Source organism: Siphateles boraxobius, unplaced genomic scaffold (assembly GCF_051911475.1).
Source record: "Siphateles boraxobius isolate OS27281-9 unplaced genomic scaffold, OSU_SipBor_1 12, whole genome shotgun sequence".
NCBI lineage: Eukaryota > Metazoa > Chordata > Actinopteri > Cypriniformes > Leuciscidae > Siphateles > Siphateles boraxobius.
The window spans coordinates 25,121,596-25,135,453 of NW_027508722.1; the positions used below are offsets into that span (position 1 = coordinate 25,121,596).

A 13,858-nucleotide genomic window follows, 5' to 3' on the forward strand; every position below is an offset into this window, starting at 1 on the left:
ACTTTAGAAATGTTACAAATTTCTCATACATTTTTTTTTTCTAATTCATTTTTGTGTTGTGCTAGGTTTTGAACTTGAGTTTAACAGTTTTGAAAAGAGAGTGTAAACAAATCGGCCTGTATAGTACATAAAGTTTTGGTGGTGTTTGCGTCTAAGTGAGAAAATAATTCATGTAAATTGAAAAATGTCGTCATTGAATGCATTTTGTACCAAGGCAATGATAAATGATCCACAGTTTAGCTCACATAGACTGCTGTTGTGATCACTGTGTGAAGAGTTTTGAAAAAGTGACCTAAGTATTGAGAAATGTGTCCTAGCCATGTAAAAAAAAACTGTAAATTGCCCGTCTGAGAATAAAACAATTATATCTATAACCTATAAACTAAATATAGCATATGCTGTGTGTTTTAGATAGGTTATAGGACAGATTTTGTATGTCAAGAAAAAAAAGGGGGTCTGTGAAATTACACTGTAAAAATTTTACGGTAAAAACATGGCAGCTGTAGTTGAATTTGTCGTAAAAAAAAAATACAGCAGCAACATTTTAGGTTTTACAGATTTTATTTAAATTTACAGTTAAAAAAAAAAACATTTCATTAACTGATATAATGTTATCCAACCTTACCCAAACTACTAATAGCCCTAACAACCACCAAAAACAGGGAGTGATAAGAAAGTCACATGATGAATTCATCACAAGCAGCTTTTTTTACAATGAGTAGTTAATATATAGAAGGTGCACAGTGTCATTCACACAAATACTAAACACCATCGTGGAAACAAAAATTACACTAAAGTAATGTAATAAACTTTAATTTAACAACATTAGATGTAACATAAAACCCTAATAACTGATAAGAAAAAACTAAGAAGAAACAGTTATTTAGACGAAATAAGGTGGGGGTGGGGGGGTTCACTTCCAAAAACTCTGTATTTTACTGTAAAATTACATTAAATGAAAGTTTAGATGTATTACAGTTAACTATAGTTATTCATAATTAATAGACTTTTTAATATGCTTTACTAATATTGCCAAATTACAATTCACATATTGATCCCCCTCCCCCCATAATATTCACAGTGATCAAACTGTGTGTGTATTTATGATGTTCATCATCAGAATCATCTGTATCATTTTCATTTATAGCATTCAGATTATGGTCCTCTGATGCCTTTACAGATTGTAAATAATACATACTTATATATTTGGCAGAATCATAGTCAAAGAAATGCATATCAATTATTATCTTCATAATAATAACACCAATAACAGTATCTTCCTCGAGTGGTTTACACACTATGTGTTCCTTCTGAAGCACTGCCTATTATTTAAGATTATTTGTCTCACATGCATCCAAAACATTGTGTGTTTTTAAAATCCTGATTCACTATGATGGAGAAGCCTCCCTGCACCATTCAGGGCTGGATATTATCCAGACTTCACAGTTATTTCTCCACGGCCATCAATCACACAATAGATAAATCAGTCAGTCAACTGATCTATCAGTAATGTTTAAATAGATCCAGTTAATAGAACTCGTACCGACTGTGCTTCTACTGACAGTGCTGAAGCTATGGAGACTGAGTGTATATACACACAGACATATCAGCATATACACAGCAGCATGTCTGAAAGCACGACATTCCCCATTTAAGCTGATTGGCTGACATTCGCGAGCAGCTTGTAGTAAATACCGTATTAAAATTTGTTAATCCTGAAAAGTTAAAAGTGGCCACTATTTTTAGCCGCGGTTGTTATCACACATCAGTCGGTCTGTATTAAATCCTCCGCCTTCAAAGAAACACGTTTACACTGCGCTTTGGCTGGATCACACTTGTCTCTCCACCAGCTCAGCTTTACTGAACACACTTGGAGGGATTGCTATGGCAACTGGTTGCTATGGGTGATGTGACACCACTACATGCTCATCTTGGCGAGGGAAAGAGGGAGTTGGACCACAGAGGAGAGGAATGGAAGCGGAGAGCCGTGGATTTTATTTTGATTGCTGAACAAATCGACGAGCTTGGTTGAAAAAGTTGTGACAACCTTCTGTCTCTGGCTGGACAGCCGTGATGGAAGACATCTCTCTCCCTGCTTATTTCGGATCTCCATCACCCTCCCACTGATGAATCCTCTTCAGTAACAACAGGTGAGAAACTAAGGCTTCCATTACATCCACAGCCCTGTGTGTGTGTGTACAGACGTCACCGGTTCAACTGTCAGAGCGGTGAGAATGCAATTTAGCACATTTTAAGGATGGATCGATTGGATGTTTACATGGAAATCTGATCAATAAAATCATAAATAGAGACGTGTTAGTGTCGGGCACTTTTTTTCTGGAATCCAAACCACAGGTACCCAATGCTCATGCGCTTGGATTATGAACAACACATTGCCATATGATGCGTGCGACTGTTCAAGAGAAACCTTCACGTTTGGGGAAATTGAGCCAGGCTTTACAGGGAGTGCCAGGGTTGATCATGAGTGCTGGCATCAAAGAAGTGAACCATTAAAGGGTCAGTGACTACCACAGAAACCGAGAATGAATCAAGGGGCTTGACAAAAACACAGTCAGAAACAGATGAGAGAGAAAATTCACTCAAGGCTGAATCATTTCACTGATGTGCATTAGTAATGTGAGCTGGAGGATTTAATGCTTTTTAAACATGTACACAGTAATCTTATATAACATAGTGGTTGTATATGCCTTTAAACGGGAGGCCTGCGCTGGCTGTGAAATTGTTGTCGGGAATTCTCAAAAATGTTGTTGTCTTCAAACTGAACGAATGTGAAACATTTCATATTTAAAAATATATTTTCTTGTTGTCTTCTCAATAGAGTGATTGTTCCTAATCATCTTGTGTGTTTCCAGAATGGCTCTAAACAGGAACTTGTTGATCACGAATGTGGCGAAAATGGCCGCGTGCCCCTGACCCGTGCCGAGGAACTGGAGAGGATGGCCGAGCATCTCCACAGCAGCACGCTGTCTGCGTCTGGGGCCACCCAGCCCATCCCTTTCCTCACGCTGGAACAGAAGGCTGCCTTCGTCTTCGTCCTCCTCCTCTTCATCTTTCTGGGGCTGCTGATCGTGCGCTGCTTCCGAATCCTTCTGGATCCGTACAGTAGCATGCCGAGTTCCACATGGACAGACTATATGGAAAAAGACACGTTCGACTACCGCATTGCCTGAGCTGCTAGCCAGATTTCGGGCTAGGAGACATGCGATGATTACCTCACACACACACACACACACACCGACACACACAACCACCACCACACCTCCTCCACCTCAAAGCCGACTGTATCCCTCAAGTGTTGTTGTTCCGTGATGGTGGTTTTGTGTACTTGTGGGTCTGGATTTTCCATTTGAAAACTGCACTTAAACCCACTTGGCTCATGCGTTCTGACAGGGTTTTTTCAACTCATAGCTTCCACCACTGATGTCACATTCAGCATGGCTGAAAAGTCTTAGCGATGAATCTTTTATGTTTGAAACCAGCCGATTAGCTTTATTACAGACAAACAATACGGTTAATTATTTTCCAAAGTTTTCTAAACTATGTCCAAAGAAAGACAAATTAACAATTCTGAAATTGGAAAATGAAAAAGTAGGTTAATCCATTTCTCAATGACTCATTCCACACTTATCATAAAAGCACAGTTCATTGGTTCCAGGATGATTACATTCTCTGAGCTCTTCGGTTTGGGACTATTGAGCTTTGCGCCTTATAAATCCGTGTGTTTACAGAACAGCCAGAGAAACTGGCCCTGCTGTTATTCAGCTAAATGTCAATCAATGTACTGACCTACCAGCCTCTGTGGGCAAATTGAATGTTTGATTTGCCAGGTCCTTTCCCCGCCTCTATCTACAATGTTCTTAATAGGAGGAGTCGGATTTCCTATCTGTTGTTCTTCAGTATTTGCTGATGTTGAAATGGACTGTTCTATCAAACGTTTGTTTGCTGTTCTGCCCGGGCTATCAGCGCAGTGTTATTTTTCCTTCTCAAAGTCTGGTTCACCTGTGATTTGCTTGACTTACATGTTCAATAGAAATGAAGCTGAAATAAACAGGTGCGATATGTGTCTTGCGTGCAGAGGAGGTCAATATTGCCATTTAGGTGCAACTTAGCTATTGCTTTCGAGACAGTATTGCAGCGGTGTTATTTCTCTATGACAACGACCTGCTGTTCTCACGATGCACATTGTGTCTTAGCTGAGTGGCGTGTACAATATATTTGGGCCTTTAAAATGCAGAGAGATGCTGGTTATTTTATTCAAACTGAAAATGTGCCATGTAGTTTACAAGTGGCTTTTGCATTTTAATGTGCTTTTATATTTGTTTCCAAATAAAAAAAAAAGATATGTTTACATCTCACCTAGTGAGTGTCTTAATACATAAAACAACATTAAAATGGAAATGAAACGTGTGTATGACAGGGATGTTTATTCATACTTTTAAATTCCAATTCAGCTGCTGAATTTGAATTGAGGTGTCGTAAAAGGTTTTAAAAAACTTGAAATTCTAAGGTTTATAGACCTTACGGATTGATAGATTTTAAATGTCACCTATAGAAATTTGTTTTTAGTTTATACACTGCCTGGCCAAAAAAAGTCGCTGTATGGACTTCTTCAAAGTGCTCGACACTTGCATTGTCAATGCAAGATCTTGACCAAAAATTACATCACAACATTAACATTGCAACATTTATTTTCATCAAGAGGTGCATCAGTTTTTGGTCAAGGTCTTGTATTGACAATGCACATTTTCACACTTGCAGTGAATTTAAGGTCTGGAGTCTGGACTCAGATGTGTGAAAAATGATTCTTCAGGCTCCATCCCAACCATTCTTTTACAATTTGACAGAGGTGGATAGTAAAAAAGTATATTACTTGAGGACTGTACTTAAGTACACTTTTTAAGTATCTGTACTTTACTTGAGTATTATTTTTTCTGGAAACTTTTTACTTTAACTTCACTACATTTGAAAGACAAATATCGTACTTTTTACTCCACTACATTTCTGTCAAGGTCCTTGAGTAGAAAGTATTAACGTCAGTCAGGGGATGATTTTGGTTGGAAATGATTTTCATTTTCAATGGTGGGTTTGGTCTTCAAAATGCGAATTTTGTCATTGTTTTGGAGCACACTAGCTTATAGATAACAGTATGGCTAACATATTCATACTGAAAGCCAAAAAACTTTAAATAGGGCACTTTTTGAGAGAACAGCCATTTGGGTGCATCGAAACCATTGTGGACGTTATTGAGTGCACTTATTCAATCTCACATTCAATCCCACTTCTGGAACTGTGTTCTAGAAATAAATTTGATATTGATATTGATATGAGGGTAGGCAGGCAGGCATAAGGTACTGTAAGTATTATATACAACAGTCCAACAATAATAAAACAATGCACTGACATTTACTTTTGATGCTTAAGTAAAAATTGAACTTTTATTTGTAACTGAGTAATATTTGACCGATAGGTATCTGTACTTTCACTCAAGTAAGGAAGTTATGTACTTTGTCCACCTCTGCAATTTGAGCCTGATGAATCTTTACATTGTAATCCTAGACCATGATGTCTCGTCCTACATGGTTGTTTAAGAAAGGAAAAGCTACACACTCCATTAATTAGGGTTAGAAGAGCTGTTGCCAAACATGCTAGAAACACAATAATCACTGCACAATAATTATCCTATCATAGACTCTTAAGCATTTGCCTCATTTAAATCCAAAACAGCAACTTTTTATTTGGCCGGGCAGTGTACATTTCTTCATATTTAAAAAATGTACTTTTGTGGGTGAGGTTGAAGAACACTTCATTTTCCAGAATGTAAATCAAATTCTCAGTCAGGAATTGAAAGGGAGCCATTCTTCATTCTTCAGTTCTGAATTCTGCACAACCCTGGTGCATGAGAAGGGTTTTTGCAATTGTCGACTTATTCATGTAATTCTTCTAGACATTATTCTTAAAATGTAGTTCCAATTCAAAGGCCTGGTCAGATGGCAGGGGACAGTCCTCCCTTCACTCTGACTCTTTTTGGTCCAAAAACATTTTCTCTTGTTGAGAAAGACATCAGATGAACCTCCAGAACAGCATGCAAACAGCCTTAACCCCTTCATTAGCAATTATGCTAACAGCTGGCACACATGCTGACAGCAGCTTTCACAGGAGGGAGTGTGCAGCAAGAAAACATCTCAAAGTCATCTGTCTTCATCTTCTCATCCCACCATGTACAGATGTGCTTTCACTCAACCTCAGGATAGCAGTGATGGCTCCATTTTACAGCGTCACATCCCACAGGGGCTCTTTGAGCTCAGAACAGCATACTGTGGTGCAAAATGAATCAGGCCTATTGTAGAGGGAAAGGTAATGAGACATGTAATGTAGCGAGAGGAGTGCTACTTCATCAAGCATGTTGTGCTATTTACAGTCATGGCTTTCACTGACATTATGTTCTCGTTGTAACGGTGCAGAACTGAATCAATCTTGTGCTATATTGTTCAGCCTCATTTGTTTTTGAAGTATCATAATTTATATTTACATTTATGTTCTCGACACTTGCCAAAAGATTACCAATGTCTTTTTTGGTATTGTATAGCATTGTTGTGACATGTTCTTTAGCTTGTAGATGAAAACAAACACACTGTCTACTGCGACAAACCAGTGATGTACCAATATTATGATTGTACTATACCTAAAGAGTGACCTGTTAAATTTATTTTTAAATAAATTATTAGTCTAAAACTCTCCATGACCTTCCATATTTGATTCTCTAGAAGGCCTTTAAACGAAATACTCTTATGAATTAATGTAGTCTTACAAAAACACTAAATATATATTTTTGAAAAAAGAAAACAAACTGGCTTAAACCAGTTTAAGGTGGTTAGCCTCCCAACCTGACAGAGCTGATTAAGGCTGGTCTGTTTTGAAGGTTTTAGAGGGGTTTGGGGGCACTTTTCAGCCAGGAGACCAGCTTAAACCTGCAAAGACAAACAAGCAACCTTAGACTGGTTTAAGTAGGAAATGTATGTGGGGATTTTTTTTTTTTTTTTTTTTTTTGGTTAAAGTTTGTTAAGGGGACAGACTCTTAAAGGGGAAGTTTGTCAGTCAGTTTCTTAAAGTGTCATCGGTGTTGTTGCACTTTGAGCCTCTTTTCTTTACACATACATAAACTCATTAAGTGAAGCCCTGCTGATAAATGTGTATATACATGCATATATATATATATATATATAGAGAGAGAGAGAGAGAGAGAGAGAGAGAGAGAGAGAGAGAGAAAAGAGGCTCATAGTGCAACAACACCTATAACACTTGACTGACAAACTTCCCCTTTAAGAGTCTGTCCCTTTAACAAACTTCACCTGGACACACCTGAACTTCCACTTCGGGAGTTTCATTTCAATAGAGGAAAAACAATCCTGAAAGCAAAATATCCTGCGCTGAAATTTGGGTGAGCACATTAGAAAGTTTTGCTTCACGTGATAAATGTTCCACAAGCCTTGTCGCTCAAGCGCTTTTTAATGTTTCGACTGTTTTAACATGACGCAGGCATATGCTGCGATTTAAACTCATTTTGACCTGATTATGGAATCTTCTTCATCGTTATTAAAATAAGGCTTTTGGCTGTAGACAATACCAGCCTGAGAAAAAGTGTTATCGTTTAGAGTTGTTATGTGGTTCTTTTGAACTCCCTCTGTTTATGCGATCATGTGTCCATGTTGTTTTGAGGCCTCGCTCGCGTTCTCTGTTTTTCGTCAACGAACTAGTCGGGCTAAACACAAATAGTGACATAATTATTATGGCTAAAATGTCGCAAGGCCTAACTTCCTGCTAAATAAATATTCCACTGTCTTAATAGATTAGGGATCTCAACTTCCTTTTACGACTTTGATAGCCTATTTATAGTCTTAGAAAAACACTTTATTGGTGAGCATCTTGAGACAAAACAATGGCACTGACATATTTTATGATTTTTCAGCGCAAGTTTCTTTCAGTTAAGACAGCCCCAAAATGCATTTTATTCTGGTAAGTAGCTGAAATGGATTGTTAATTTAAATAATTTACTCACCCTAAAGCTATTCCAAACCTGTATGAATTTATTTCTTCTGCTGAACACAAAAGAAGATATTTTGAAGAATGTGGGTAACTAAACAGTTGAGGGGCCCCATTGACTTCTATAGTATGGGGAAAAAACATACTATGGATGCCAATGGGGCCCATCAGCTGTTTGGTTTCCAATATTCTTCAAAGTATCTTATTTTGCGTTGAGGAGAATAAAGAAATTCATACAGGTCTAGGTTAAACTTGTATTTATCAGGGCCACATTTCTGAAAAGCATCATGAGCTATATCGGGTACACACTTAAAGACTCGCTGATTGGTTAAGTTATTGAGCTTCTTTACTATAGTATGAATACTTTTCATAATTTATTCTTCCAGTAATTAAAGGTGCTCTAAGCGATGTCGGGTGACATCACTTCTTGTTGACGTTTAAAGTATTGTCAAACAAAACGAAGGCTAGGTAGACCCTCCCTCCTCCTCATCCGCGCACTAAGTGTGTTCAGGGGACAGGCAGCTAGCGGATAGTGAGGAGATGTTTGTTTTATGTGACAAAAAATGTTTTGGCCTAAAAAAAGTGACATCGCTTTGAGCACCTTTAATTGCATATTGTGCCTATAGAAGATGACCTTTCAGAAAATTTAAACATCTTACAAAATTACTTTTTTCAGCTTCTCCATTTCTTTTCACTTTCACTGAATTTCTGTATTCAGAGCCAGGGACAATGGACAAGGGCCCTCCTGGACCAGCAGCGGTGCCCCAAACCCCTGAATGGGTAGCAGATGTGGACAAACTAACAAAGAATTTGAAGAACAATGAGGAGGAGGAAGAGGAAATGATCAAGTCTGCAAATATGGAACCCAGTACCCTACAGTGGCCTGAGAATAAACCCGGACCACAGATTCTGCCAGTCCAGAATGGAGAGAGCGTAAGCGTGAGATCAGATTGCATCTCGCTCCGGGGTGGAGTGAGCCGGACTGAGAGCGAAAGGGAGGAGTTTGGGATGGGAGAGAAGAGGAAGACAGGTGAGGAATGGAGAGAAATGGAGAGAGAGAAAGAGAGCATTTCTGACTTTGAGCTGAGAAACAGAGTGAAAAGCACCTGTTCAGAGATAGAGGTGGAGGAGATGAACATGATGCCAGAGAACGCAGCCCGAGTCTTCAGCCCCAGCGTCACTATCCTACGCTCCACCAGCCAGCAGGAGGCTGCAGACCGCTGGAGAGATGCTGAAGAAGAGAGGTGTGCCTTCCTCGGGACACATGAGACACATGGAACACCAATGGAAGGCTATTACCACGACTGGCCAGTCGCAACCAAATCAAGCTGCTGTAAGTTAAATCATTAAATCATAAATCACCAACATGGCGCTAGCAATGGCAAGGTCATAGGTTCAATTCCCAGGAATGAATGAACTGGTAAAGTGTATATCTTGATTATTATTAATTCTTAAAAATAAAGGTTCTTTAATAGTATCGATTGTTCCGTGTGAACCATAAACATCCATGGAAACTTTGTTGCACAAAAGGTTCTTTAGATTATTAAAATGTTCTTCACACTAAGAAGAAAATGATTATTTTAAGAACTGTTCAATAAAAGGCTCTTTATGGAACCAGAAATGGTTCTTCTATTGCTGCGAAAGCCCCATTTTAGAACCTTTTAATTTACTTTGAGTGTTGAATGAAATGTAAAAAAAGGGGATAGCCAATATAATTTTTATATTTACATAATTATTATTTTTGTCCGTGAAATTCTGCCAAAAGTTTGTTAATGTGACCGTACCTTCATACAAAACAGCAGAAAGGACTATTGTGAATATTGTGATCCACACAGCTCTGACTGAACTGCAACTATACTTTTGTATGGTCTAATCTTTTTTTTCCTTCCTCCCAGGTAACTTTGGTGGATCTAATCGTGATGCTCTTAAACTGGGTTCGTCCATGTTCACTTCAGCTTTGATCTTCCCCTTGTTGGTGTGGGGCGGGTACGTCTTCCTGCCTTTTGATGCCCCTCTGCTTGACAGTGCCCCCCTAAGGCTGGTCTACACACTGCGCTGCTCTGTTTTTGCAGTCATACCTATTGTCCTTGGTAAGCAGGAGGCACCCAGACTATTGAGATGACGCGACATTAGGGTTGGGTATCGGTTGGGTTTTATCCGATACCAGTACCTACTCTGTATTTTTTAAACGGTTCCGGTGCTTAAACGGTTCTTGAAACGGTACTTAAGAAAACGAAACCGCACACACGTTGTCAAAAAATCATACCCTTTTATTTACAGGGCCAAAGTTGACACAATATTAACTTAAATCTTTAAACAATATAAATACAAGTAACATATGGTAATAATAAATAAACCAATATAAAATAAAAATTCACATTTACATAATATCAAATAAAACAATATTGTATCAAACAATGTAATAATACTGGAGATTAATAGAGATTACTACCAGGGTAATCTAATCTCGACATGGGTCCAGGTTCCCATGTTTTGTCTACTTGAACCAGTCATGTAAGTTATCTGGTCGTTGTACTAGTTACGGTAGCGCTTAGCTTGGCGAGTTTGGTATTTCGTTCCCATTGTGTCTTAGCTACGCAGCGTTGAATGAACCTATGAAAGAGAGCGTCTCTGGTTACTAGTGTAACCTATGTTCTCTGAATAGGCAACGAGACGCTGCGTTCGCTGCCAAGATCCTCGCGCTGCTGACAAGCTTCCTTTTTCGGCAGAGAAATTTGAGGAACAGATGATGCGTGCGCTAATATAATATGACTACGTAAGAGCGTCGAGGCGGCGCCCGCGCCATCAGCCAATGCATTGGCGTGATTCTGGCTTCAGACAATCGGCACACACAGAGGGCGTTCTGACGCGTAATTTTACACGTGAAATGCAGCCAAACCTTGGAGCGTTTTGTCTTCGGCATCTTCATTAATCCCCTCGCTATCAGCAGACGTTCCGGGAGTCGGCACCCTGATGCCCGCAAATTAGTTCAAATCTCCCGCAATCTAGAGCGAGCGAGCAAGAGCGCGCATGCGAGACAGAACAGACTGTGCTCCAAAGAGAGAGCGAGAGACCTTGTATGTGTGCACCACATGACACAGAGAGTCAGGCACCGAAATGCTCGTTCTTATTCGGTCTGGTTACTACCGTTTACGTCCCTATTGGCACCGCGTTTCCGTACCCAACCCTACGCGACATTGATCGATACGGTGTGTCTTTGTGTTCATTCATTCGTTCGTTTATTCAGAGCTGTTTTGAAACTGTTGTTCTTAGGTATGTTGGTACTAGGTGTGTCCCGTCTGTGGTATCGCTCCTTGAAGCCACGGTTTGAGGGGGAGAGAGAAGTTAAGCAGGTGGAAGTTCACCAGCGCTATGTGGAAGATTCCATCTCCCTCTTCCTCCTTTACTTCCTTCAACTGGCTGTCATGGCTGCTTACCTGAAACAGGATCTTCTGAAACTAATTCCTCTTCTCACCATCGTCTTTGCCTTTGGCAGGTACAGGACCGAATCTCTGATTTAGAAAAGGCCGCAAACACTTGCTTAGACATTTCTCATATCTAGTGATTGGCAATGACTAAATCACTTTTTTCACTTTTTGTCATATTTCTGTCCCCCCAATCTTAGTTTATTTATAGGTTTCAGTTAGATTTTTAATCCCAGATATTCAATGTGGATTAAAATAATTTTTATTATATTTCTAAGTGTGATTGTGTGTCTTTGTGTCTATCACAGGTTGCTGTACTGGGTCGCAGCGGCATGTGGCAGCAGTTTCAGAGGTGTCGGCTTTGGGTTCTCGTTTCTGCCCATGTTGGCTATGCTGGTTGCCAACATCTACTTCATCTTCCTCTCCGAATCCGCAGGCTCCATCTTCGCCCCAGACATCCCAGAGACACCTGTTCCTCAAACCAAACAGAGGTTCTGGGGCTAAACAAGCCACACCTCTGCTTCTGCCAAATGAAAGACTAGATCTCTTTAGGCTTAGAGCCAACTTAAATTGGACATTTGTGTCTGAGAATGTTTAATCCAACTGTGATTTCATTTTCCACTCCTGTTCTTTGCTTTCTTGAGTACTTCTATATAATGACCAGGTGGGTCAAAATAGCCAGAACTCCAATCAAAGGAGAGAGAGAGGAGGGGTGGGGCGAAGGAGGGAATGATTTTTTTTCTAGAACTAACTTATAAATAGAAATTGTGTAGTGAAACTTTAAACACTAAACTGCAAATTAAAATGAACTACCTTTATACAGCCAAACATGAACAAAGCAAATGTAGATTAAGCTTCTTCACCTATCGAAAGCTCCATGGTTGAAACTCCTCTATATTAAGATGTGAAGGTCAACAAGAAGAAAACTAAATTCTAAATATTTATTCCACAAGCATGTATTTTTTTTAAATTTGGTTAGGCATTGTTTGCTTATTCAAGTCTAAAATATTGTGTGGTGTTTGAAGTTAGTGGCCTGCCCAAACTTGTATTTTTCCACAGCCACTCCTTAATCTCTGATGTTTACTTTGTGCAAAGTGTAGACATACATTTTTAACAGATTTGTAAAAGAAAAAAAATGTATAGAAAGGTATAACTTTAGCTATGACAAAAACGAGCTTGTAATTAAATACTTGTAATTAAATCGAAGCTGCAAGGATATAAACCTGTTTAGAGCAAATGAATGTATTATGCTGGAATTAATTCCTGTTTGTTATTTTTGCATAAAAACATATTTTTAAAGAATCAATCTTGACTATCAAATCTGTGAATGACTCTTACCAATGACGCAGTTCAGTGTTTGCGACAGTGGTCGTCTCTATGGAAGTAAAATAATGCCAAATGTTTTTGAAACAAAAAGCCTGTTGAATTGTACTACTTGAAAAAATATGCATTGCATTAACCCTGCTTGTATTTTAATGCATTGTATTTTTAGGGTTTGCATTTTATGGTCTGAAATTTAGCATGGTTGAATATTTAAGCTGTGAATATTTCAATTCAAAACATTTCAAACACATTTTCATTAGTAAAATTCCAATACTCCATATTCACCTTTCATATTTCACTTCCAAAATATTCAAACTGATTAAAAATACAACCTATAATATTTAACAGGCGGTTTTCGGCCCATTTTATTTCGCTTTGCAAATTCACTTCCACAAATTCAGTGGTTCAAATTCGACAGTAAATTCAACGTTGACATCCAGGAACTGCAGCAAACGCAGTAGATTGCCGAGCATAATCTCCATCTGCTGTTAGTCGACCTCACCAGCAGGGAGATGCAAGCGCGTGTTGTTGACGAAGACCAACAGTTTGAGCAAGCCATTCATTCATAAAAACTCCTTGACAACAATTGAGTATGCATTAAGTTTTTTTGTGATGCATATCTGGGTCAGTTTATATGCAGAAAAGATGATAAAGGCACAAAAGCTGTTTTTATGTTTCATTCATTAACTTCATTGTTACTTTCCCTGTGTAGCCTTACATGTTATCAACTTTTTCTACCATGAACGGGATTATAATCGGTTTCCCTCGATTTCCATCATACTCAAGGATTCCCCTTCCATCAGGACAAAACGCTTAATGTAGCTTAATGGACTAATAGAATGATATAAAAGACCAAACTCGCACCTTATTGGGGAAGTATGCCTATTTACATGTTAATATTCCTACATACATGATTAATCTGGGAAGGGTCGTATCACTTTCATATTGTTGTCCTATATTGTTAATTTAAATGTAACTTAAGTCGCTTTGGATAAAAGCGTCTGCTAAATAACTAAATGTAAAACTGGCTTGACATTCGGACATTTAGA

At 38.8% G+C, this 13,858-nt stretch overlaps 2 protein-coding genes across 4 annotated transcripts; both read left to right on the forward strand.

Annotated features, from left to right (window-relative positions):
- Positions 1–2,017: 2,017 nt before the first annotated feature.
- Positions 2,018–3,313, forward strand: LOC143723250 (cortexin-2). Its single transcript, XM_077215333.1, has 2 exons — positions 2,018–2,150; positions 2,874–3,313. The coding sequence occupies exon 2, from the start codon at positions 2,958–2,960 to the stop codon at positions 3,189–3,191; it is 234 nt and encodes a 77-aa protein (XP_077071448.1). The 5' UTR covers positions 2,018–2,150; positions 2,874–2,957; the 3' UTR covers positions 3,192–3,313.
- A 3,798-nt stretch (positions 3,314–7,111) lies between these two features.
- tmem79b (transmembrane protein 79b) lies at positions 7,112–12,792 on the forward strand. Of its 3 annotated transcripts, none has more exons than XM_077215146.1 (6): positions 7,112–7,459; positions 7,988–8,034; positions 8,780–9,394; positions 9,957–10,151; positions 11,335–11,557; positions 11,795–12,792. In XM_077215146.1, the coding sequence occupies exons 3-6, from the start codon at positions 8,791–8,793 to the stop codon at positions 11,988–11,990; spliced, it is 1,218 nt and encodes a 405-aa protein (XP_077071261.1). In that variant the 5' UTR covers positions 7,112–7,459; positions 7,988–8,034; positions 8,780–8,790; the 3' UTR covers positions 11,991–12,792. The 3 variants fall into 3 exon arrangements, with proteins under 3 accessions (XP_077071261.1, XP_077071251.1, XP_077071269.1); XM_077215154.1 differs by having other exon boundaries at positions 7,360–7,475; positions 8,009–8,034; XM_077215136.1 differs by lacking the exon at positions 7,988–8,034 and having other exon boundaries at positions 7,343–7,459.
- The last annotated feature ends 1,066 nt before the right edge of the window (positions 12,793–13,858 follow it).

Excerpts from the sequence above, each read along its gene's own strand:
- tmem79b (XM_077215146.1), top strand. The coding sequence starts at position 8,791 with ATGGACAAGGGCCCTCCTGGACCAGCAGCGGTGCCCCAAACCCCTGAA. Across the intron at positions 9,395-9,956 it reads CGCAACCAAATCAAGCTGCT|GTAACTTTGGTGGATCTAAT; the intron begins GTAAGTTAAATC and ends CCTTCCTCCCAG. Across the intron at positions 10,152-11,334 it reads AGTCATACCTATTGTCCTTG|GTATGTTGGTACTAGGTGTG; the intron begins GTAAGCAGGAGG and ends TGTTGTTCTTAG.
- LOC143723250 (XM_077215333.1), top strand. The coding sequence starts at position 2,958 with ATGGCCGAGCATCTCCACAGCAGCACGCTGTCTGCGTCTGGGGCCACC.